Source organism: Bombus bifarius, unplaced genomic scaffold, assembly GCF_011952205.1.
Source record: "Bombus bifarius isolate JDL3187 unplaced genomic scaffold, Bbif_JDL3187 scf7180000008288, whole genome shotgun sequence".
Taxonomy (NCBI): Eukaryota; Metazoa; Arthropoda; class Insecta; order Hymenoptera; family Apidae; genus Bombus; species Bombus bifarius.
The window spans coordinates 149,315-175,129 of record NW_022884571.1 but is presented as its reverse complement, the minus strand read 5'-3'; the positions used below and the strand labels follow the sequence as shown (position 1 = coordinate 175,129).

Below are 25,815 nucleotides of genomic sequence, written 5' to 3'. Positions count from 1 at the left end.
TTTCTCTTTCGCTTCCTTCTCCGACGATCTTCGTCGCTCTCTTTCTTTTTCTCTCGCGCGCGTTATTCGGAGAAGCGTGCGTGCGCGTGTCGAGGGCCAGAGTTCTTACCCTCGGTGCAGGGCAACGCGTTCGCCGCAATATTTCAAGCGAAAGGAATTTCTCGGGGTGCTCAAATGGTCCTAGCGATGTGCCAACCGCTTCGCCGTTCCTCTACTCTGATTGTTCTGTTTTTTGAGCAATTATACGAGCGAACCGATCGATCAATAATACCGGGTGTACGCGTTCCCTGTTCGCTCCGTTAGCTGCAACTGCGTCCGTTCTGCTGTTTCGAAGTCGAAGCGGATCAAAAACAATGGAAAGAAAGTCGGTTGCGAGATGATAATTCGTTTGCCTGCTAAAGTATCGCCTCTCTCGGTATAGGAGTGATATACGATCTGACGGAAAGTAATAACGCTCCCTCGATCGCTATCCGTAAATCACGTTATTCGTCGAAGCCTAATCGCATACAGCGTTCCTCCTGCCTTTCGTCGAGTATGACCACGACCACGATTACGACAATGATTGCGACTAGGGATTAATTAATCGACGGTGGCACGAGGGCGAAAAGGCGCGAACGCGAGAACGCGGGCTCCTGGTTGGTCAAGCTGATTTAGGCGAACCCCGACGCAAGTGTTAATATTAAAGACAGTATGTAAAACGGGTAATCCGATGTTTAAACGGTTTACACCCGTAACTCATAGTAATATATGGACTCGACCGTACGGAGCTCGGAGCGCAGCGAGATTTATAGGTACGAGTGTCATTGGAGTCATGCGTCAAGGGCCAGTCCCCTCCGTTCTCTGTACTCCTCGCTCCACCATTATCCTCCCGCTCCTTCTTCTTCTTCTTCTTCTTCTTCTTCATCTTCTCCTTCTTCTCCTCCTCCTCCTCCTCCTCCCCCTTCTCCTCATTCTCCAAACCTTCCTTTCTATCCTTTTCTTGCCATCCTTTTCCATCTTTTTCCGTCCTTTTCCATTCCTTCGTTCGGAGCCGCGACGACCGAAAAGAACGACGAAGCCTTCCACCGTCTCTCGGCACCGTGGCATCTTCTGCACGACTTCGAGGTATCGAAATGCCGATCTTCGGGCCCCTGCCACTCGGCCACGCGAATTCCCTCGCCAAGAAATGTACCCCTAATTTCTCTATCGACCAACTCCCTTTCTCTTCTCTCGTCTCTCGTCTTTCGCTCTCTTCGCCTTCCACCGTTCGAAACGTTCCTTCGACATTCCATGCGAATCCGAACTTCGAAGATCGATCAAATTAACGATCGAATAAAACCGAATATCCAGAAGCGAATGGCTGCGTGTCGTCGAGAGATTCTGCTTCCTGGACATAGATCAACGACACTCTAACGCGTATTCCGATACCTCATGTCTGCTACACCGATCCTTTTAATTTTGCGCGGTCGAACGTCGACCGACGAATCCTTTTCGAGGTTCATGCGGCGGAGGATATAGTGCCTCCGAAAGATTTATGCGGCCGATGCTTGCCAGGGGTGCTCAACCGACATGCGCCAACAAAGTTGCGTAATAGTCGTCTTACGCGACGAGTAAAGAAAATTACAAAATCCGATGTGTCTTCGCGGAACTGCATGGGTCGACTATCGACTTTTTGAATCTTTCGCGCATCAAGGAGCACGAAGTTGTTCGAGCGGTCGCGGCACGAAATGCGAAAACGGGAAACATGACAAGGACGATGGCTGCCGGTGGGAGTCGAGGGGCAGAAATTTATGACGGCGGTGTCAATAAAGTCACCGCCGCGCTGGTGTTGTTCCGGCTTTCAGGAAGTTTCTGTAACCGTGGCCTCGCCTTTCTTTGCATTTCTGTTGGTTGATCGTAGGACGTGCATCAAGATGCGCAAACCATTTCGCATGTACGCCACGTAATGCACAATTTCCAGAAAGCCAGATAACATCGAGTCCGGCAACTCTTTCGTCAAGATCGCGATGCCTGGAACTCAAATCTTAAGATATTATCCAGCCGTTCGTCGTATTGTTCAGAGATGAACACACGCATCTTGTCTCGTTTTAAATAAACGGGAGAAAGAAACGAGGAAAAGAATTACTTTTAACAAAATCATAAAGATGCCTCGCGCACCGGCGTGGCCCTTGCTTTTTAAACTCCTTCTCGCGGTAGGGTCGATTTTTACGTTCATTATCCGAAGAACGTTATCCAGCAACCCCCGAGGGGCCGCGCGGCGGCGTCTACGTACGTATCTAGCCGCGGCTTGTCCTATAGGAGAACAAAGTGACTCGCACGAGGAAGTATATGTACACGCGTTACCCAACCGTTCGCGGATCTCTATCACGATTCATAGCAAGACTGCGCAAATAATAATTATCGGTGCAGCTCTGCCGTTCTCCGACACCATTAACGCAATAATGCACGGCGTTTTGATTATCATTCTTCTTATCAACAGATACTTATCCACGATTGCTTTTCTCTCTTGGACCACGGTAGTCATCGACCTGAACTCGAATGTAAATCGTCCAAATGACGAAATCGTGCCAGACTAATCGTGAGTAGCGTAAGCGATTTTTGGTATTTGTACAGATTTGAGCAATGGTCGCGCGTTCGCAGGCTAGTTCGCGCGACTAACACCTCGCTGTTAATTTCGCGCTTCTCGTAATCGCGTATCTTGAGACGCAGCATAGTCGAAGCACATTGACTTGCACTGGCTTGCCGTTGCAACGTCTCGAGTCGTCAGCAGGTGGTATAAATCACGCGAAGCTGGCTCGCGTGGTAAGTTGGGTCCCGTGGTTGGCCCGCACGCTGCTCTCCCATCATATCCGAGCGGTACTATTGTGCCGATGGTGCTTGTGAGAGTCTGGTAGCACGTCGAACAATCGTATCGATAACGAGCGACAATTATGGACGAGAGTTCTCCTGTTTGCAAAACGGTATACAGCCAGCAATAGAGCTCTCTTTGCTTCTATTCCTTCGTTCTCTCTTTCCTTTCCTTTCGTTCGCACACGATCCGTGTTCGCTTTCCTCCTTTTCTTTCATTTTTCTTTTGCTCTCTAATTTGCCTATTAATTCGACGTTTCTTGATTGCTAGCCATTCCCTCTCTATCTCTATTATCTTCTTAAACGCATCTCCTACGAATCTGAATCGCCCGAGAACCTGCTATCTGTTGTAAGGTCAATGTCGGTGTTTCAACGGATCAATGGACTTCAGTCATTGTCCTCGCTCGTAAGGATAACTTGGAAGGAAGGAGGCTGTTGAAAATGGGCACACCGTACACCGACGACATAAATCATACACCCCATTACAGGGCTGCTAGATCTTGGCACAGCGATAGCTCGCCCTTTCCTTGTTCCACCAGCGTGCAGCTCCCGTAGCTGCTTCTTTTCTTCCTGATGCCACGTTTCCACCGTGTGTCGCGCACATCGTTGCCCTCTCTTCTTCATTTTCGTTTCTGCGTTGTACCTCCTCTATGAGGTCGCGATAAGGCCGGGGAAACGCATTGTTCACGCGGTTCTTCCTTACGTACTCTTATTCTGGTCACGGAAGATTCGTTACGAAACGCCAATGCTAATAGAACGACGTATCGGATAAAAGTTACGAGACGCCTCGGCAAAGGCTGCGACAACGTGATAGAAAATACAAAGTTTGTTCCTTGTCGTAAAATAATTGTACCGCATAACTCTATGGAGAGTGGTCAGACGAGTGGTACGTACCTCTGTCCGTAGCGATGACGGGAATCTCCAGATAGGGAGCTGTTTCCCTGTCCAACGGTGTTCTGACGCAAATGTCTCCGGTATCGCTGCGTACCATCAACTGTTCGCTTTCCATTCTTCCCGCGGCTAACGTGTAATTTACCATGGCGTTCACGCCGCAATCCGGATCCGTAGCTTGTACCTGAAAAAATCAACGTATTCAAATTAATTGAATGCTGACAAACAGTTGCATCATGTCGACAAATTGTACGGTCGCAAACGTCGACAAATTCGAAGTAATACATATCGCAGTGTTTTTAAAGTGTGACATTCGAAGAAACGTCACCGAGGTGGCCCGTTTGTAATATCAAACGAGATGATTAATTTGCGAGTGGTCCGTTTGCTTTTTCTCTACTGGAAAAGTTACGGGGACACGTTACAACGACGCATGTGGAGGCGTTGACAGACGCTTGCGTGCTTCCAGCACATGTTATTTATACGGACGTGTATTGCCACCTTTTACCCTCGATGGATTACAAGTACGATGTTTCGTAATGTCCCTTACGAAAATGTACCGGTATGCGTCTCAATGCAACGTATTTTTTTCCGAACGAACGCGCCATTTTGATAGGTCAGATGAAACTATTACTTTTACAGCCAAACGGAACTATTCCATAAACCTTAAATTCATTACCGACGAGCAAAAATGCGAGTATCGCAAGTACCATGTGACCGATTACATCGAGTCGATCGACAGGTAGGTAATTGACATTGCGATCGTTTGGACGCAGGTTAACTCGTCTAGAGAGAAGAGAAAACTCGTAAATTTATCAACGTGGAACGTAATTTGCAGGATGGTAGTCGTGGTGTGTGCCAACCGTCGGGAACTCGAAGTAGAAGAAATCGAGACGCGAGTCCCGGATGGTGGTAATGAACCCTTTATCCCAGCCGGAGATGCTTTAATGACAGTTTAAAGTTTCTTCTCGCGTTCGAGGTATCGCACCGACCATCTAGCCGTGATCCGAGTGTTCCCCGGTGAAATCGTTCCGGCCATGTTCGACGAGAATGTGGAATCCCGAGATTCGATTGCGATTGCATCTCGATGATCGATTACTTCGTTACGTGCTTACGGCCGATTCGTCGCTACCGATCGTTCTTAACATTTTCAAAGGTAAATAACAACGAAAACCGTAACATCGTTCGTCGCATAGGTGTCGTAATTAGGTATCAAGACCCCATTGAAAATTCTATCCGACTGTTCACGCGTTTTCCGCGACGAACGAGCGAGGAACCGAGGAAGATGCCTACCAAGGTACATAGCTATTACAGAAAGATTCCAACGGAGAGGGAGAGAGGCGAGTTTTCATCGAGATAGACGAAGGAAGATGAAAAGGAAGCAACGAAGATCCGAGCGAAAGCAGGAGAAAGAGAGACAGTAGATAATAAAGCAGGAGTCCACGAAGAATGATTTACTGGCAGCCGGTAGAATAACTTTCCCGCCAACACTGTTGCCACCTTAAAGAGGCATTGCATGGTTTCTGCAACTCGCCGAGCGAATAACACGAGAACAACGCAAAGACTAAGAGAAAAAAAGGAGGAAAGCAAGATAAAGCTGAAAAAAGGCGACAAAGAAAATTGCTGACTCATTTTAAAGGATCTCTTCCCTAGTCAAGAATCGCCCTCCTGTCGACGCGACGTAGCAATTTGAAAAATTCAAAAGGAAAGAAAGAAAAAGTGGAACGACAAGTTTCACTTTCGTTCCAGCGATCATGCTAATGAATTATTACCGAGCATTATCAGGATAATATTACCGACTAATTCTACGCAGAACCACTTTCGCTCCTCACCATCGACTTCCTGTCGGAAATCTCGTCTCTAATGCGTCTTCGTTAATCTTTCGTATTAGTTGCCGCTTAATCTCACGTTGACGTCACCTGTTCGGTAAACAAGCAGTTACGGTTCGCGAATGATGTTATCGAAAGCATTTCTCTCCACAGAATTATTAAAGCTGGCACGTGATACGTCTGACTAGGTATCTTGTTACGACTACGATGTTCACAATTTTCTCCACTAATCTAATAACTTGCGATCGCGTACGACGATAATTTCACTTTCTATCAACAGATTGATTCCTATTCGTTCGTTTTACGCCGCACTAGTTTCGCGCCCCTCTCCCATCCTTCTTCAAACACATTTGTATAATTTTCCAATTTAGATTTGCATTTCTAAATTGCATTCTCCTGCTTCCTATTTCACGATACATATCAGGTAATCCCGACTCCGCGCGAATTATTCTTTAGTTAATGCAATCATCCTTACCGTTCCTCTTCGTCCCCGTTTCGGACTCGAAAGAAACGCAGACCGAATCAATATACTATACATTCGCTCGCGCTTTTGGCTAATTCCACGCGATGCGACGCTCGGCCAGGGAGCCGGCAGAGGGTCGAGAAAGAAGAAAGAGAGCTGTATTAAATCGCGAGCAGTTTTATCCGTTATTTCCGTGCTCGGCGAATGTATACCAGCCGATGCATTGTTCCGCTGGTTTTGTTGCGCACCGACCTTGCCGGGAATATCGATTTCAATCGGGGTGTATACGGAATACAATCCACCGTGGGTTTCCTTCGAAAAGGCCGAGCATCGTGCAGCCATAGTTCGCTGAATACCAGCGCGCACGAACGAAATACCCCGCACCCTTGCCTTGCGAGGAGAATCGAGTTCTCGTACTTTTAAAAAGTTTCTGCTGGACACAAAGGCATCCGATAAATGGAAAGGAAGGGATTCTATCGAATTTCTAATGCCGCTTCCACGTGGCGATTTGTATACAGGAAAATTCACATCGGCGTTTCACGTTTCGTTTTTTAGACAATGAGAGGAGGATTCTTGAAGTGGCAGTAGCGTCTTTTTAAAATGAAGAGAAAAAAAGTTGTGAAAGCAGACTGGACCGCCATGGTGGACAAGAGCATGGGTTGGCGGTCAGTGTGATCCCACGTTCCTCGGACCACGAGGAAGGAGCATAAGCCCTCGCTATGTGGTACGTAAGTAAGTACAAGCATCGCGACAGAGGTAGAGAACCGTCTGTACGTGCGGTGGCTGTCTACACCGGTTATAAAATACGGTGCCTCGAAAGGCTCTCAGCATGCTCGCGCTTCTACCTTCGAGAGTATGGAGTACGATTCTCTTTTGGTCTTTTCGTCCGTCTCTCCATATCTGAGTCCTTTCGTCACCTTCGTTTTCTTTCGAACAAATCGGTTCGAAACCGTTCGAATGCTGTCTGGTTCGCGAGATTTAACTGCACGACAGCGGTATGCGGAGGCGATGATGCGGTGACTGGAACCGCGACAAAAGCTCACCTGTTACAGGTACAAATTGTCCGACTGCTAAAGTTATCGCTGTAAATCGTGGATGACGCGACGAACCGCGTCTGGTATGCCGACTTTTACGTGCTGCGCGCCGGCGATGACGTTGGTTGTCTAGCGATAGATGGCCTCGCTATCGACACGATCCTCGTCGATAGGACACGACATACAAACGCGAGCATTGCCGCGTGGTTTAAAGGAATCGTAAAAACATCCAACTACACGGTCAACATTTGCATATCCGAGACAATTATCACGGAAAACTATGAAGTTTCGTTCGTACAGATTCATAAGTCTTAGCCGTTTAAGAGGGGCCTATTAAAAGGCTGCAATCGATCTTCCATGTAATTGCTAGACCGGTTTGCAACGCCCGCGATCGTGCGCTGCAGTTAAATATAGTACGTTTTAAATTCTGTTCGTGCTACGCGGGATATCTAATAAGTCCGTTTCATTTCATCGTTCCAAACGTTTTATAGTTTAATCACGGCTCTAGTTTCGCCCCGCCTCGATCGATAGATTCGACGAAGGGTTCGACGTCCCGGCGGTGAAGGGAATGGCCGCGGTTCGCGAGAATCGTCTCGAGATTCGACTAATGCGATGAAACTCGTCGGGTTAAGATGTAACCCCATCATTCGACGTTTCATCGCGAATGAAGAAAGATTCCTTAATATTGTACGAAATTCCCGTACATTAAGTTTACCGGAAGATCTCGCATTCTTCGAGGTCAACGAGGCCGCGCACACCAGGCACTCGTCGTACGTATACGTATACGCGGCGAGATCGTTGCTGCGTTACGATGCGATGATATTTCATACGATTATCCTTCGCAACGTTGAGTTACTAAATCATTCCCGGAGGCAGTAGTATCTTCCTTTGAACGCTCGTATAATCCTTCACGGCGATCCATAAAACCGAAACGAACTGGAGCGATCGCCACTAAGTATGCATCTACCACGTACGCTGTTTCGAAACGCCGAAATACGGTCTCACGGTTGCGTTCTTCGCGATATATTTCGTTTCTCGCGCAAACGTTTCGTTACCGCCTTTTCTTGGCTAATTAACTTCGTATCCACGAAATCGTGTCGAGTTGTGCGAACCGAAGTAGGTCGACCAGCCGTTTAACGTTGGCCCGGTGTTATTATCGCGACGTTGGCGAAATTCAGCAAAAGAAGCACGACATTTTTTTCCTAGCAACGAGATTCATCGAGCGAATAGAATCGCGCGGTTTCCGAATAAACTCGAAATTCCAATAGAGATAAACGCGCAATGTCCCACGCCTTTTTCCCCGTCCTTGTTTCCTACCACCAGCTTCCTGAACAGCAACAGAGAACAGTATCCGAGGGTTTTTCTCGGTTGCTCGGGTCCTAACCCCCTGCCGTCCCAGTGCTTTCCGTTGGTCGTGCGTGCGACCACGCGGACCGCCGCTTTTTGTCAACTCGTGCTCGACAGATAGAGCTGTTCGTCGAGTAAGCTGAGAAGCCATCCTCGGTATTCCCGGCTCGCCGACTCTCTGATGGACTGACAGTCGTCCACCACTGTCAAGAGTATTCCTCGCGATCCTTTCGCTCTTCCTTCCTATCTACGCGTTCTTTTTCATCTCGTGCTCCACCGCGCCGCGCCCCGCGTCCTACCTGCCGCGATCTTACGCATAGAGTATAGATTATAGATAGAGTATAGAGCGAGACTGGGTTGCGCGACGCGGATGACTGGCGCCGTGAGATCGAAACGAAGAAGAAACGGGGTACGTTGAAACTCGAATGGAAGGTCGAATTCACGAGCGACGCTCGCCACGAAAAATGCATCGAAGGAATTCCAGGAAACACTCGTTGGCTCGTTACACGCAGCGTTTTTATCTGGTGTAGGCGCATTTAAAATTCTTGTCATTTGCACATAAGAACGGCTAATTGCGCGACCACGCGGTGAGAAGGTCCTTGTGCACGCGAACTGGCCAGCTATCTACGAAGAGGCGAGAGTTCGAGGATGAACCGGAAGTTTCGTGGGTGGACGGCGAACCACGATCCTTTGTCACGCGAATTGACATGCAGAAACGATGCCCGAGTAGCCGTCACGTGAGTCACTGCGGGTGTGCGACCGCACAATTAGCTGGATGCGTATTCCGTTTGCATAAATAAATATGCGCGTGTTTGCCTCCTCTCGCAGACCCCACTCTCTCTCATCTCACTACTTCCATCCCAGTTCCATTCTCGATGCTCGTTTCTCCACCTCTTGGCATCTTTCTTTCACCTGGGTATTTCCTTCATCGAACCCTGTTCCTCTCGAGCGATGCCCGCAGCCGCTCGTAGGCCGCAAATAGTCGGCGAAAAGTCGCGAATGCCACGGAAAACGAAAGAACAAGGACAAAAATAAGGCGAAATCGAAACGAAGCAGAGTCTCTTTCGTTTTGCAAAGTCGCGTTTTCTCTGTCAAGCAATCGATCCAAACTTTTTTTTCCCAGAAGTAAAATGGCCATTTCGAGAGTCGGCCGTTATCCACGGTATTCGCGATTTCAGATGTTTGCCGCTGTATTCGATCGAATCGCGTCTCGATAACGGAACGCGGAGTATCTAGTAGCAATTACATCGCGATGCGCTTGACCGATTACCACGAAAGAAATTAAACGGCAATAGATAATCGCGGGAAATCGCGGCTGTCCCACGTTTGGTCTGAATGCACGCGTTAGGAAAAAGGCATCTATGTAATCGACGCGCAAGCAGGTACCGCGACTGGAATCGCTTTAAAACGAGCACTAGAAGAAAAAATCGGGCTTGGTGTCGGAAATATCGGAGGTCGTCTCGCGGTACGCAGTTACAGCCGGTATACACGACGTACGGTACTAAACGTCTAGAGCGGTACCGAGGCCAGTACGCCGCTTTACATACGAGCTCGCGAGAGTGCCGCCGCGGCAGAAGTGACCGTGAGGAGAAGAAACCAGAGGAGAGGAGAAGTCCGCACAATGCTACCAACCCGACGAAGTCTATAGAGCTGTCAGTCACTGTTGCCTGGAGAGTCGGTTGCGGGAGAGCCAACTCGTCCTTCTCTCCTTCGCTTTCCCTTCTCTTTCTTTCTCTTTGGACAGTGTGTGCTTTTCCCCTCTTTTTCTCGTCACCAGTCTTCCCGGGGACTCTGCCACGCGTATACGTACAACGGGTTCATACCGACGTTGATTTTCTATGGAGAGTTGGATAAGGAATATCGAAATGTCACGGATATCACTCGGCATGTATTCGCTGTCGAAGATTGCGAGGCGACGAGAGTCGCGAGTCGGTCAATCATCGAATCTCTTGCGTTTCACGCTTCGATCAAGCAGTTGGCTCGCGACTGCTGCCAAAAGGGGAGAGTTTCCTGATCGAATCGTGGAACGTTTACGCGATCGGAAGACGCGACACGAGGCGACACGACGCGATACGCGCGTTCTCCCTTTGAAGAAGCTGTAGTCGAGAAGACCATCTCTTAACCTTTGCTCTCAGGATACGTGTTTTTGCCGTGGAACAGCAAGCCGAGAGACGAGTCGAACGGGGCCCCCGGCGGGTTGGTGGCCGGTAATTGCGATGAGATATGGTGGCCACTTCTCATTAAAATAGTTTAATATATATTTGTCAAGCTATCGCCGCAACGTATGTCCCGTCATTTGTTATCGCCTCTCCGTCCACGCTTGCCTCCCTCAGAGGGTCACCGCGAAAGCAACCTTTATTTTTCGTAAATTCGGCATTCGGCTAATAGCTGCCGTTTATCTCGTTGTCACCGGTTGGAATCGTTCACAGAAACTCAGACGCGCAAGCGCGAACACGGAACGAGCCTGTTGCGCCCTCCCCTCCGTCCTTTTCCTTCGTCTCTTTTACGCGTATGCTCTAAAAATTATACGTATCGAATTTTAATGACATCAGTGATACCCGTTAATGTTCCTTTCATGGTCGGCAGCGAGAAGACTATTAGCTACGCGGCCGGTATTCCTCGATTCGCAACATTATTACGCGTGCCACTTTTCCGCTACTCAGACTTTCTTCTTGTTTCTCCCTTTATCGCTTTTACACGCTCTCATAATCATGTAGAAAGGATACTAGGGTGCAGAAGAGCTCGTTAGTAATCTGCCTTTACAATCGGCCGGTATACACATGCCGTGGGCGGATGTCGACAGTTAAATCTGCAGTTTAAACACACGGCTCGTCGTCGCGACACTGCTTACTCCAACACTTTTACGCGTATTAACCGAGTCGAGACTGGCGTACCGAGTTGCGATAATTGGAGTTTTCACATCATGAAATCGCAACGAGACCTTGGACGATCCCTGAAACCCCCGTCTCTGTCTAGAAACTGCCTTTCGTACTCCATTCGTAGGATCGTTCACCAGTTGCAGAAATATTCCGTCGCGTCGTTCTTCACTATCGATGTGTTAATTTCGAGAATGATGCGATAAAGGATCGACGCTCGTCCTCGCCAATTAGACGTCAACTTATCGACGATACCTTCCCAAATAATTCCGAGTTTTACGAGAGTCTTGAAAGCACGATTTCGAACGTATGGACAAAAAGTGGAGAATATAAATACTCGGAGACAAAGAGGAGCGAAAAACTGGCAACTCGAAGGACCAGTTTATTATTATTTGGCAACCGCCCACGCGTATCTTGTCCTTTCCTCGCGTTCCAGCCGGTTGCGCCGTTCCGTTGCCCGATCCTTGGCCTCGGATTCCGCGTTCCTCCGTTCCATCCTTTATTCATCCGCCTCCGTTGCCCGTTGCTCGATCTTCCTTGTCCACGACAGACCTTCCTCGAATACAACTCGTGGAAAAGCAACTGTCGGCCGAGCGTGCGGCGCAAACATTGGCGGGTTAAGAGAAAGGTCGTCGATTAAGATAGCTGTCTGGTGTTCGTGGCGTACCTCCTATAGTCCTTTTACTCGCTCTTCCTTTCTTCCTTCCTCTCCTTTCCTCCCGCTTTCTTCCTTCCTTTCGCGCGGCCGTCGTCGCTTCGACCGGACCGATCCGATAGAATACGATCTACGAACCAACGTCCAGTGACACTCTTGTGTTCCTCTCTTTGAGGAACCGCCCTCTCCCTCTTTTCGCACCCTCCCCTCTTTGTTGGTCGTTAAATAGACCGATGAATGATAACGATTATCATCTCGCGAATTTGCCAACGGTGCTTCCCTGTAAAACATATTAATTGTTCTCGGTATCGATGAACCTGGTCGATGCAACCGGCTGGCCGCAAAAGGGTTGGTGATTTCGAACGATCAATGCATGCTTGGATTTCCAAGCGGTCGGAGTAATTGCGCGGTGACCGTCTCGAGAGCAATCCGTGATCGTGGAAGGCCGCGCGAGTGGCTGGTAGAGTGGCTCGCAAAAGAACAGGCGGATAAACGAGATCGCAATAATCGATACACCTATCCTCGCATTAAAGGATCCCCTTGCGCCTTGTAAGCCCGTTCGCGATATTATTGATCCTGTGCACGCAATCGGCCGTATCCCATTGCGATTTAATCGATCGTACCGATTAATAATCGCATCCCTGAATAACACGGTCTTTTCTCCCTTTTCCCTTTGCGCTGCTCACCCTCTGCACCGATTCGTTGAAAAATCTCCGTCGCTGCACGATTTCTTCCACTTCTCGACCGTCTCCGCGCCAACTCGCCAAGTAACGTTCCAAGTCGAATTTATTACGGCTTCGCTCGTATGCGATGGTTCGCATAACTGACGAATAATGCGCGCATAGACAGGGTACTTTCGTTTACGGGACATGACCCATTCGCTCCTAGTGATCGCATGTTTGATCGATCGGTGTGTCTCATTGGCGAAAACAGCAAAAATTGGAATTTTTAACCGCGGTCCAGAGGTATCAGGAAAGAAGTAGCGTGGGTTCACGACTTCGCACGGTTCGCCTTCGTGGAATTGCGAGAACTTTGAAGATTAATGGGACCAAGGGGAATCCGGCTCGCGTTTTTGTTGCCCGGACTCGGATCAGTCCTGGTACAGGACAGCAGTCGACCGCGCTGCGAATCACGTTTTACCCGCACGATCGGTTGCATTTTAATAAACCAAGAACCATCTTTGTTCAGCTGCCACCGAGAGAATGGTTTACATTCTCTCCTACTAATTCGATGTCATTTTCTATAGGACCCGAAAATAAAACGTAGGGAAGGAAATAAAAAATGGAACGCGCGAGTGGGCGATGAGGTACCGCGACCGATATGGAATTTAAATACAAAAGCTGTTGAGAAACTTTAGTCGAAAGGAAATTCTGCGGGTGTACGTGTCTACTTGGGTACGCGTACGTAGAAGCGTCGTTAGAAATGACCAGGAATATCCGAGATTAATGGGAGCACGGGAAACCTGATTCGCATTTTTGTTGCCCCGGATCTCAACCGAGCAAGTCTCGGTCTTTCCGCGAGTACCGCTCTTTCCTTGCCTCTATCCTTGGCTTTAACCGTAATAAACCGAGAAACGCGTTCGAAGAACTTCTTTGGTTGGCACAAAAATCGGTAACGATCGATCCACGTTGCCTGTACGCCGCTCCCCGTTAAATTTATTCCAAGGTAGCCCTATTTTTTCCGTCTGCTGGAACAGGTCTGTGATCGTCGTTTTAAAGACGCGGACGGGTCGATACGGAATTCTTTATTGTTGCGAGAAACGAATTAATGGAAGGTGCCTCCACTTGTCTCTGTAATTAATTGATCCCGCGCATGATCGAGCAAACGTTTCTCGTAGGATGGCCAATCTCTCTGGTAAAACAGCTGAACGACCGTCATTACTCGAGAAAATGAAACCCGCGTTTCATCGGTGCATAATCTAAATGATCGGTCCATCAAACCGAGGAGTATAGCCACTGATAAGAGGTAAAACTTGTTGCATTACGTCCTCCCACGCGGTCGAATCTGTTCATGCGAGTAGCCTTCCCCGAGGACAATTATTTCCGTAATACGATACTCGCCCCGTGAGATAGTTCGATCGGTTCTCTCCTATAAAATACTTTTACCGATAATTACGGTGGATCTAACACGATCTAATAGACGCGAACACGTTCTTTCTTCGACATTGGAAACGTCAAAGAGCAAGGGAAACCGGCGATCCGATCTAAGCGTAACTTTATACAGATCATGCAAAGGATTACAACGGGCACGTGCGGAAAGAAAAGGGAAGGAAAGGGAAGAAAAGGTAAGGAAAGGAAAGAGGAGAAAAGGAAGTAAGATAGAGAGAAGCAGGTGCGTTCGATGTAAAGCAACGGCTTATCTTAATAGATTACCAAGCCATTCGACGTAATTTGCTGACTGCTATTAACAACGCGTCAGCGAATGGCGTTAGTCGTCGCGATAATATTCTCTTAATTCGGGACCATAGGCGTTAATGGCGTTAATCTTGTCGAGCAGCGAAACGCTGATTAACGGTATATGCTCGACGAGATGCGCGCATCGGATAAGCATCGCTTTCGATGGTCTTTTCACGTGATCTCGCGTTCATTCCTTGTTCCGATATCGCTACGTCGTGGCACGACTAGTCGCCACGGGTTTTTCCACCTTTGAACACTGTCCTCGCGAATACAACAAATGCCCTAACGAGCGCGGCCCCTTTCGACGTGCGCGTCTCTTTCCTCGAACAGACTCGGCCAGCGTGTCACAATGAATCAAGGCTCGCATTCGCGAGGGACGATCGAACGCGAATCTCGAGTCAGCCTTGAATGAACGAGTCGTTCGGGACGCGCGTCAATGTTGTCGCGCTCCGAAAGAATCGACGACGCGAGGCGAGTCAAAGGCAAGACGCGCACTGGCTCGTACTCGTACAGCTCTGCGAGCCTACGGTATACGTACGAATGACCGCCTCTTTGGATGCATTACGATGTATGTATTAGCATAATTATTGGTTGTTCGCTATCAGTGCCGGCGGGCTGGCGTTCACCAATTTATGATTTCATCGCCGGTCGTGCCGTGTGCCACAGCGCGGCGCCGCTAAACCAGTGCATCGAGAAACTGCAGAGACCAAGTTCGAGCACGAGCCGAGGATCGCCTATTGTTATTTCTTTTCCCCGGTCGCTGTAGATACAAACCACCTAACCTAACCGATCAACGATCGGCGAGCAGGCGAGTATGTAAGTTCTATACGGCATCCACTGTTCTTCTCTGGGGAAGAAAATCCGAATTTCTCTCTGCCGTACTGTATCGTTTTATTCACCGATGAAAACTCTTTGCCACGTTAAAGTTCGATAGAGATTTGAAAATCGTTCGATCCTTAAGGATATCTTCGCAGCTCCTGACCTCCGTTTCCTTCCCTTTCTCTCTCTCTCTCTCTCTCTCTCTCTCTTCCTCTCCCTTTCCCTCTTCCCTCTCGCTCGAGCGTTCTGCCTACTCTCTCATTCCCGCGGAGCAATCCGGTCCTTAAGTGGCAGGTGCTTAAGATTCTCTGCGATCGCGCGAGGAGAACCAGTCGTGCTGCATTTGGATCGCATTCGGATCGTCCTTTCTCTCTTTCTCGCTTCTTCATCGGTTTTGAACAACGAGCGCGCGTATGCTAAAGCGTGTTTGACCCATCGCGTTCGAGATGCGTTAGCCTCGTTGCCCGCATACAACGAATATTTCAGCAAATTACGCTTAAACGATTCGCGCGGTGACAAGATAATGATCTGCATTGGAAAAAAAATTCAATCGACTCGCGCAAACGACGTCGTTCGTGTCTAATCGCGACGGCATCTCACCGCAATTTCTCGATTGACCGAACGCACCGAAACATTATCGTGCCGAGCATCTTTTCTACCACTGAAAGCCACGGACGATGGGCCTACGGTAGAAAGAAAAACAATTTGTCACTCCGCGCCGATCCGCGGGGGGTCTCTTGCTCTTTCGTTCACCGGCCCATGTCTTCCTTTATATGCAACGCCGTTCTCGCGCGTGTCGAAACTTCCTGGCCTACGAGAGACTTTTATTCGCGACATCGACCCTCTCCTTTCACCGGACGGTCGTCCCTCGGTGAACAACGCAAGCGAACCTTTACGTACGTACGTCGAACGTTGCACATCTTACAAGTATGTATTTAGGTAAGCGACGTGTTGTTGCTTGAAATAGCGAAGAAAACAGATATATCACACAGCCTGACTGTAGCTACCGGTCGCTACAGGTGCAAGCACATCGATTACGTAAACATAGAGAGAAATAGGTAGCGAGAAAACCGGAACGTGTGAAAACGAAAGAGGCACAGGGGAAGCAGGTAGGAGATGCGTGAGCCAGCGAAAAAGGAGCAACGCGTAATATTTTTGCTGTTTCGTACTTGCATCCTCTTATTCTCTCGTTCTTTCCCTCTCTCTTTCAGCCTTCCTCGTTGCTGCCTCTCTTTTTCTCCCTAGCTGTGCAGATGTGTGTGAAATATAGGTTGATATCGCGATAAATAATGAGGTGCCCTTCGTGGTGATGCCCGGGGCTGCCGCTACTGTACTTCCACGACGCGCTCCCTCCTGCCTACCGAGCGAAACATGTACTTGGTGGTTGGATATAGTCGGGTTATGCATCGGCCCACGTAGAGCCGCAGCGCCTACGTAAGATATTGCTAGGCTGGCGCAGCGAGTTAATCTCATGGGACGACTGGTACCATGGCCGATCTACGCTGCCGCAGATCGATCTGACCTGCTCCCTTTCCTTTTACCGTGAAACGCACCTACAGATCGTCGGAAAATAGACGCGAACAACTCTTTTCCCTTCTTGCGAGTCGAAAATATCGGCCGCGACTCTTTGGGCGGACGGCAACACGGCGGGTACTCCAGCTGAAGGTACATGCGTTTTCGTTGGCTCGCGGCCGAAAGTATAATAAAATATCGGATTCGAACCTGCCTGCCCGCATTCATTATGCATACGGAATTTCTTCTTTATCTGTATCTCTTACTGTTCGCTCGACAATTTTCTCTGATCGAGTAATTTTAATACAACGTATGGCCGCATCTTATTTATACCTCCGAACAGTATGGTTAAGTCAATTTGCTCTTCCGGTTTCCCACTCTCGTTGCCTGCAGTCAAGCTCGCGTGTATCAAATTCCATGGTGCACCGGTGCCACGAATATTCCCCTCTGCCCTCTCCCCTGCCCTTATCCCTTGTTCCATTACGCCTCGGGAGTCGAATCCTTCCTGCCGATATACAAAACCGGTGCTCATTGCAGCATTCGAACGTTCAACGGACACATCAACAATTCGTGAACAGCTTTCGCACGAGCGATGGTTCCTTTCCCTTCGAACACCTGGGTTAAATGCTTTCGTTCACGGCAGACGGGGAAAAAGGATCGGGGTCGTTCGATTCGCGAGGGAATTAACGCGAACGATTTGTTTGCCGTGTTGGAACGGAACGCTTTATCTCCTGGTTGCCAAAAATCGACTGAGCAACGTATAATAGCATCGATTGAGGAAAAAAGGAGGCAACGACGAGAGATTTCAAGTATAACGCATACGGTTAGTAAGTCGGGATAACGCCGTGATGTACTATCGATGCTATTAGCGCGTCGATCACGCGGATATTTATGAAGAAATACGGGTTCGACTGGTGTGCCACGAATATCCTACCTCTTGTCCCGGTGAATGGAAAACCGTTTTCTCTGGTGAGCTGCCCGCCTGGTTAACGATCATCCGCGTAATCTTAACAGCGTTTAATTATACGTCCGCGTAAAATGATAGAAGCGGCAATCTTCTGTATGCGCATCGCGAGCGCAGCGAACCACGCGAAACGTTATATCGGATCGGACGATTCATCCGGCCGCGGTTGGCACGAAGCGGCGATGAATATCGTCTAGCGAGAACTAAAACATCGTTCGAACTTAATGACGTGGTTACAAGTGGAGAAAAAACGGTGACTAGGGTTTAAATCTGAGAATGAACTAGGAGGGAGCCGACCGATGGATAAAGGAGAATGAAGAACGCTTTTCAGCTCGACAAGCAATGATCATCATCGATGCTTTGCTTCTCTATTTATCCCTCCATAGCTTCTCTATCTGTCTCCTCCCACCGGCAAGGATGAGTGTCGGAAATTGAATTTAATCCTTCGTAGCGGTTAAGCTCCGCCAGCTGATTCGTTTCGCGCGGCGGGTCACGATTCACCGTCGCTCGTATAGTATGCGCATAATCGAGTCGCGCTTGAGTCTACGCACTCGAGCACGCACTCCGCTCGGCTAGGCTCGAAAGTCGAAGAGGGTCGAGTCGTGAGTTACACCGTCGAATCGCGCGACGTTACACGCGTGTACCAGCCTGACTCACGCAGACCGTACCTAATTACCGGCAGGCGGTCGGATGTAGACTGCACCGCACACGGTGTATCGTAATGGACCGGGACGATCTATTTGTTGGTGGGAGCACCACCGTGTCGAGAGATCGTGATCTATGTCCAGTCTCAGGGATACCTATATCTCCTACGAATCGAATATTCGTCGCCCGTTGTTCACCCCAACGAGAGAACGTGGAGTAAATCCATCGCGTGGATCTTACCAACAGTTCACGGTCCATTAGTTGTTTGTATCTTATCTTTTATACGAACGACAATTCCTGACCACACCCTGCTTCCGTTCCTGAAGCCGTACATTTATGTACTTCATCGGGAGAATCCGCAAAACCCTTGCAAACAGGAAGAGAGGCGAAATACCCTTGCGTCACGCTTGTAAACGTGAACGGGAACGGTTCGCTCGCGGAATGTCTAATCATCGGTAGGCGGCCGTACAAACGAATTGCACGCGCTTTTACGGCTAATGGAGCGGAACGATCTACTTGTTGTAGCCACTGTATCCAATACCAGATTTGCTAACTCTTATACCGTGTAGAACCGCGCAACACCCTTTTAAATTTACAACGCATCGGTTGTTGGCGCCAAACTTGATAATTGCTCGTTTAATCTTTTCGGTCAGAGATAAGATCTCCCGAAATATTTCACAGGGGTTGAACTCGCGTCGGGTAAACGACGTCGAATTGAACGAAGCTGAATCTGTCTTTCGCGAGTTGTATCGTTCGGTGCGTGGGAGTGTCACACGTATGTGTATACGCTTTGCAACGTAGTTTATTCTATCTACTGAACAAACGGAACGAAAAAGTTGACAAAGAGAGGAAAATGATTAACTTTTCAATTTTCTGTGCGAGTTCAGACGTCATGGTAAAGAGAACGAAACGAACACGAAACCAGTCGTTTTTTTCCAGTACAATTTCTACCGGTATCGCGTCTAATGCTTATTCGACTTGCCATGGGCGAATGATTAACGAACTAAGTATAAGTAGGTATCCGGCGCTTGTTATACACGCGTATCCTGCCGCTTTTTGTTTATGGCGTTTTATATGATTAAATCTGGGATTTTTCTCCCCGGAAAGAGGTGAAAATGAAGTTCGAATTTGTAGAGTGGCAATGCATAGACGGATTTATGGTTCCCGGAACGTGGCCAAGTTGTACAAGCGTAATTACGTCGAATAAAAACGTCCGTTTGGCCAGCTTACGACGGAATTTTGTTCCGCGTAATCGCTAGCATTAATCTCGGCCTAATGAATTCGGCGTGTGAACCAGGAAATATTAGACTTTTTACAAACACGTGAAACAACGTAGCGGCAGCTATCGGTATCACTCTCATCGTGGAAATTAAAATTTGTATAACATATTTTATGGTGTTCGATGTGTAATCATGTCACGCCAATAGCGTCGCTGGAATCTTATTTCATTTGGAATAGGGCAACGATTATCGACGACTGGAAAGAAGGCCTGACAAGCGCACAGGTTGAATAAGTTGCGAGCTGAACTAGTTCCACGCTAACGTCGTATTCAAAGCCTGTTGCATGCCGACGTGGACACGTTAATGCATCAGAATTTATAGCTTCGGTCGCATGTTTATCTGCTAGTTCTCTTGACACGAAAGGATTAGATTAATACGTTTTGCGCAATTCCAATTAACACACCGACGCTGTACGCGATACTTTTGCTTTTTCTCTTCCCTTTCCTTTCCGTCCTTTCTGAATCGTCGGTGAACCGTTCCTTATCCTCGCGAGTAACTTCACGCGGCAATTTTTCGAAATTGTTTTCTCGGAAGTTACGTCTATTAAGAAATCCATATTCGATTCCCAAAAGACGAACGGAACTTTTTTCAACACTGCGACGCGACGCAGAGATGAAGACGGTAACAGAAATGGTCCCTCTGCGTCCATTGCGCGTTCCAAAACCATTCATTATGATTACACCTTTCGACACCGACTTTATCCATTCGAAGTGTAGATACGGCAGATACGTGGTACGGTCGACGTGATTTATATACGATTAGAACGAGCAGTGAAAGAAATGCTAAAGACTGAAATTCCTCCGATACTCATTTATCTCGTGGCTCTTTATTCACTATGTACCACAGACCGGGCAAAGAGTAGGAAGAGAAGAAGACGTAGAGACGATCGAATGGGAACGCAGGAAGGAGAAATATGGAATCTTAATCTTAATCTCGTACGATATCCCAGACCTTCTAAACGCTAAAACACTTCCACCGAAGCGAGTAGCATTCGGAGCGTGGATGGCGTTGACCGGTTCATCTCGATTCTCCGTCTCCCTTCGTATCGTTCGTCTTATTCTCGACGAATCAGCTACTATCTTGGTCGCTTCTTGCCCGTTATTGATGCCACCATTTGTGTATCAGAGAAGCCGAGCGAAATGACTAATGTCGCTATTAGCATCGCTCGAAAACTCTACGTCTCAATGTATCTCGATCCGCGTTACAACTCCGTTCCGCTTTTTCTCCACTTTTTAGAACTGCTCCGATGCACAAATCCTTCGTTACGGCGCCCCGAACGCGTTTCCAAAATTCTGTAAGAAACGTAGACCGGTTGCGTCCAATCTGTAGAGGATCATAGCAACGTGGGATGACCTACAGAGATTATCGAAGAGAGCGCACGACTGAGCGCCGTTTTTTAATCATGTACCGACCACATCTTTCCGACGATCCCACGCCTAAGCGCGATGTACGATTAATACCTGGTGACACTCACCTGACCAACGCAGCCTGATTGATCGCGGTATCTAAGCTGCCGCTGTACCATTGAGGAGGAGAAGAATCGAGGATCACGACGCGATACGAGCATTCGTGTTCGCATCGAAATTACGAAAGGGGTTACTCGGTGTGATCGGATGCGTAAATCAGCTGCGACGGCCAAATTCGAGGAAATTTGGTCCGTGCTTCAAACCGTATAGAATTCGGATATCTATTGAAAACGAGAGTATCACCGAGATATTAGCATTTACGAGCATTTCATTACGCTAAAACGACCGATGCGAAACATCGTCGAGTTTCGGTTCGACGCAATATTACGATAAATTTAGCCGAATTAATTGCCGACCGTGCGTTTAACTAAATTCAGAAACGTATTTCGTTACCACACTGTGAGCGGCGTGGCACGGTGTAGAAAAACAAGGCCGAACGAAAGCGACGGAAGGAGGGGGAAAGATGGCTGGACCTCCGTATCGAAAGTCACACAAGAACGCAGGGGAATAAAGAGAGCAGGACAGAGAAGGCGAGAGAAAAAGTGAATAAAGAGGAGGAATCGGGAGAGGGCGAGAGTAGGAGAGAGAGGAAGAGAGATATTGCCAGGAGTTACGAACGCATTACCGCGAGGCGGCGAGGTGTCGAGCATGTTTATGCCCTGGTTCACCGGACTCCCGATAGTCCCTAATGGGCCACGACCACGCTGCCTTCCACATCGTCCCCTTTCCCTCGCCCTTCCGCCATGGAAAAGCCCTCGTCAACGTTACCCTTTGTCGTCTCTCCCTTCACCCTTCTTTCTTCTATCTATCTACATATTTTGTTCTCTCGCAGGCAAGATCGTAACCTTAATTGGAAATGCCATCGGACTTGCGTACCCCTGGAGGCCGAAACCTTAATTAAGGATTATATAAGACGACCCGAATAGTCGAGATTACAGAAGACCGTTCAACACGGGATAAAATTAACACGTCTCACCGCTCTGTTCCTCGATCTTGTCATCGAGAGAAACGCCGATCGCGAGCACAAAATTTTCCTCAGCAGACGATGCGGGTCCGCTACGAAATTACCGGTTAGAGAAGTGAGACGAGTTTAACGCCGTGGAATAATCATTTTATGCCAATGCGGGGATAATTCCTCGAGCGATTGCCACTGGACGAGATTCGTTCGCGCATTTGCATAAATAGCACCCGGTACACTGTAAGCGGATAACCACCTATCGACTACTTATTCGACTGGCCAGCCAAAGACCATCTCCCCGCGCTCGCTTCGCTCTGCCGTACTCGGCTACCGGAACACTGCAATTTTGGGTAGAAAACCGAGACAGTCCGCGGTTAGAAGATAAAGATGCGAGCGAAACAGGGCGAACACTCGAAAACAGAGTATAGTAGGCAAGAAGACTCGAAAAACGAAACGAAAAGAATAGAAAGAAGGAGGCTTTGCATGGGAGAGAAACGACGAAAGAGGCGGATAGAGAGAAAAAGAGGTAACGGTTATCGTTGGGTAAGTGCCCTCCTGTGTCGAGATAACGTCGACACCGGGGACGACAACATCATCCACACCAGCGAATCGTACAAACGTAATCCTCGGCACGTCACTAGGTAACAACCGGTAGGTAGGTAGGTAGGTTGGTAGATATGTAGGTAGGCAGGTAGGTTGGTTGGTAGATCTTTCTTTCTCCGCGTTTCATTTTATTTCCCCGTTGCATCCCATCGTCCCGTCTCGCGTACTCGTGCGTGTACGTAGTGCGTCGAAGACGAGACCGAGAACGGTGTCGTAGAGAAGATTTACTGAAAGAGAACGAAAGGGAAAAGTCAAAGATAAAGAGATACTAAACGAATTGACACGTCATTCTTCTTAAGTAGCGAGCACTTGATCGCCGACCAAAGGGAATAAGACTGGAGCTGATAGACGCCCAAAGACACGGGCATGCGACCTCTGAGAACGGAAAGGAAAAGATCCGTTCACCAACAAGGTCAATCCATTCGTCCTTGTGCTCTCTTTGCCCGCAAAGCGAAACAGACGTTTACTAGGCCTTTTCTTTTACACCCTAAATTTATTACCGAATCTATCGACGAGTATCGTTTGGGAAGGCGACTTGTTCGCCGATAAGAGATCGATTATCCGGTGAAAATCGTGATGACAAGTAACTGTCTCTTAATTCAGTCACGAGATAGTTCAGCTCGCGTACACCTGTAGGTACGTTCGGTGAAGAGAACCGAGAAGATCTCGATCCAGACTAACACGCGGTTACTCGGTTTCAAAAAGAACGAGACCGACGCGAAAGGAAACCTCTTATCTGTGTGTGTGTGTGTGTAATGATGTATGCGTGCGACCAGTCGAGCGCTAGATTTTGGAGTAATTCGGGGATAGGTGTGTGGCTTGAGAGTGTACTTTGAGAAGATCAGGACCTCGCATCCTCCACGGACTCCTATCGAACAGACCCATCGTTTTCTGTTTGCGCCGGGCCTTGTCCCGTGTCGGTCATTATCGGCCCTCATTATATTGGAACCGATCAATCACCTCACGTCCGAACCTCCGTCGACAACCTCGCGGAATCGTCGAGTATCCGGACCCACGTGAACGTTCCTGGACACGCCCGTGCCGTGAAGATACCCCTTTGGGAAACGTCCAAACGTTGCTGACTAATTACAGCCGAATCGAACGTTCGAACGTGGCTGACGGTAAACTGGACATCGTCTCGTCGTATTTCACATCCAAGGGTTTCACTGCTTTTCAACCGTTCTTCATTTAACAAAGACAAGAAATCGCGGAAATCGTTTACTCGCGACCGCCTTCGTTCCTATTGTCATGGATGGGTTGTCGTAAAACGTACTCTCGTACTTTCTCGTACATTCTGGGTCCGGGCGAAGCTGGTGTTTCTACTTTTTCCAACTCGTACACGAACACACGCAACGACCGATGCAATGATGGAATACTATGCTCCCGGTGGTTCTCGGATTCAGCGTGACTGCACGTCAGTTTATGTTAATGGGTGAAACAGCGAGGAAACGTCGTGCAGTCTGTACACTATGAGATTTATGGCTGACATTTCAGCTACGCTCGCGCTACCACGCGGAGGGGATACTAGACCATTCGTTAACGTACCGATAGTATCGATCTCGAGATTTCGTGGAATATCGATGAAAAAAGCCCGAAAAGCTCGAAAGGTCAACGAAGAGACGCGATGATTACATCTTACACCGCGTATAGCCAAGCTGAAAGAGCGCGATATGGACAAACGACCGGATAAGCGAAAGCGAGATTAAATAAAGCAAAGATTCGTTAACGAATAAACTTGAATGGACCATGTTTCACTTAAACAGTGTACGGTCGGGGTTTTTGATAGACGATCGTATTAAGAGACGACTAAAAATGTGAAAGAGGAAGAAGAAGAAAAGAGCGAAGAAGAAGAAGAAGAGGATATCGGTGTCTATTCAGCGAGACTCTAGACGAGAGCTGACGAGCAAAAGACGCGCAAGACGCACGAAGCGCCGATGTTTAACGAGTCCGGGCCTGCCCCCGATGGCCGAGCGGTTGATTAGCAATTTTAAAAGCAATAAAAACGATTCATAATTCGTCGGGAGAAAAAGCGACCGCGCTAATGAGAAACTGCCGTGCTCGTTATATCGTATATATACATTTAGGTACCTACACGACTACACGGTCCACTGCCCGCGCGTTATGAGATATCCACACTCGCGAGCCTTCGCTCTACCTGTTAGACAAGAGATTTCGCTAAAAATACTTGATCGAGGGAAGAACACATCGCGATCCGTCAGATAGTAACACGATAATGTAATCAACGAAGACGACCGACCGGCCTCGGGTGTACAGAGAAACGAACCAGCATCGATCCGCGCTTCTCGAAAAATCCGTTCGCTGCCTTCCGGGGGAACGGCCGGTTTGACAAACAAGCGTCGACCGCGTTGACGCGTTAAAGCAAACGCAAATGCAACCGCTTTGTCGACTGATCGATCGAAACGTACGGCTGCCACCGCAACAGCATCGCGTTCGACGAATCGTCGTCGCTTTCCTAAGCGTTACTTTGTCCCTGCGAGCAATCGTGACAGTGGCCGACGTGTTTTTTCTTCGACAAGAAGCTGGAAGCGTTCGATGTTGTAAGGATTAACGGCGACTTTCGCGTCGCCATGAACGTCAAAGCACACGAATGGTCGAGAAAAGGGACAGGGGGCTGCGGACCGGGGGCTGCGGAACGCCCAAAGAGGGATATCGAAAAAGAACGAAAAAGGACAAGAGAGAGGTAGGCGAAAGGAGCACGACCAGACCCCCATATCTGGATGCCCACCCTCCTTTTCTGCGCTCTGGCGTTATCTGCATAATTAGTTACTTCGAGTATATATACGCAGCGAACAGAAGCGACTCAATTCGTACTGCCCTCTCTCTTCGCCATCCTCCTTTTCTTTCCATCGTCTCCGTTCTCCGTCGTCGCTTTCAAGCGGCCACGGAAGTTACTCGAACGATATAAAGTGGCAAAAAGAAGAATCCAACGACCAGGAATCGCCACGTCACCTCTCTAAACCTCACCTCTGCCAGATACCAAACCTTGCTCCAACAATATTTTTATCCGGCTAAAGCTAAGGACCGAATAAGCAACCTCTTCTGCAGAAGGAAGAAACAACAGCTAAATGTCCATGAGCGTGTGTGTGTGTGTGTATGCTCTGTGTGATCGAGCGACCGAGAAATATTCTCGGTGAAAGTAAAAATTCCGGTGGTTTTCGTGCGAAACTTATCGGCGCAAAGGCCGAATCGATTGGGATCGTGCCAGATTTAATTGGGCCGAATCGGTCTGTCCA

At 48.4% G+C, this 25,815-nt stretch overlaps 1 protein-coding gene across 1 annotated transcript in view; it reads right to left on the bottom strand.

The window, feature by feature from the left end:
• LOC117212312 (protein dachsous) overlaps positions 1 to 25,815 on the bottom strand; it is a 213,225-nt gene that overhangs the window by 39,539 nt on the left and 147,871 nt on the right. The window contains exon 2 of the mRNA XM_033457011.1: positions 3,721 to 3,901. Within this exon, the coding sequence (XP_033312902.1) occupies positions 3,721 to 3,901 (181 nt within the window). The remainder of the gene's footprint in view (positions 1 to 3,720; positions 3,902 to 25,815) is intronic.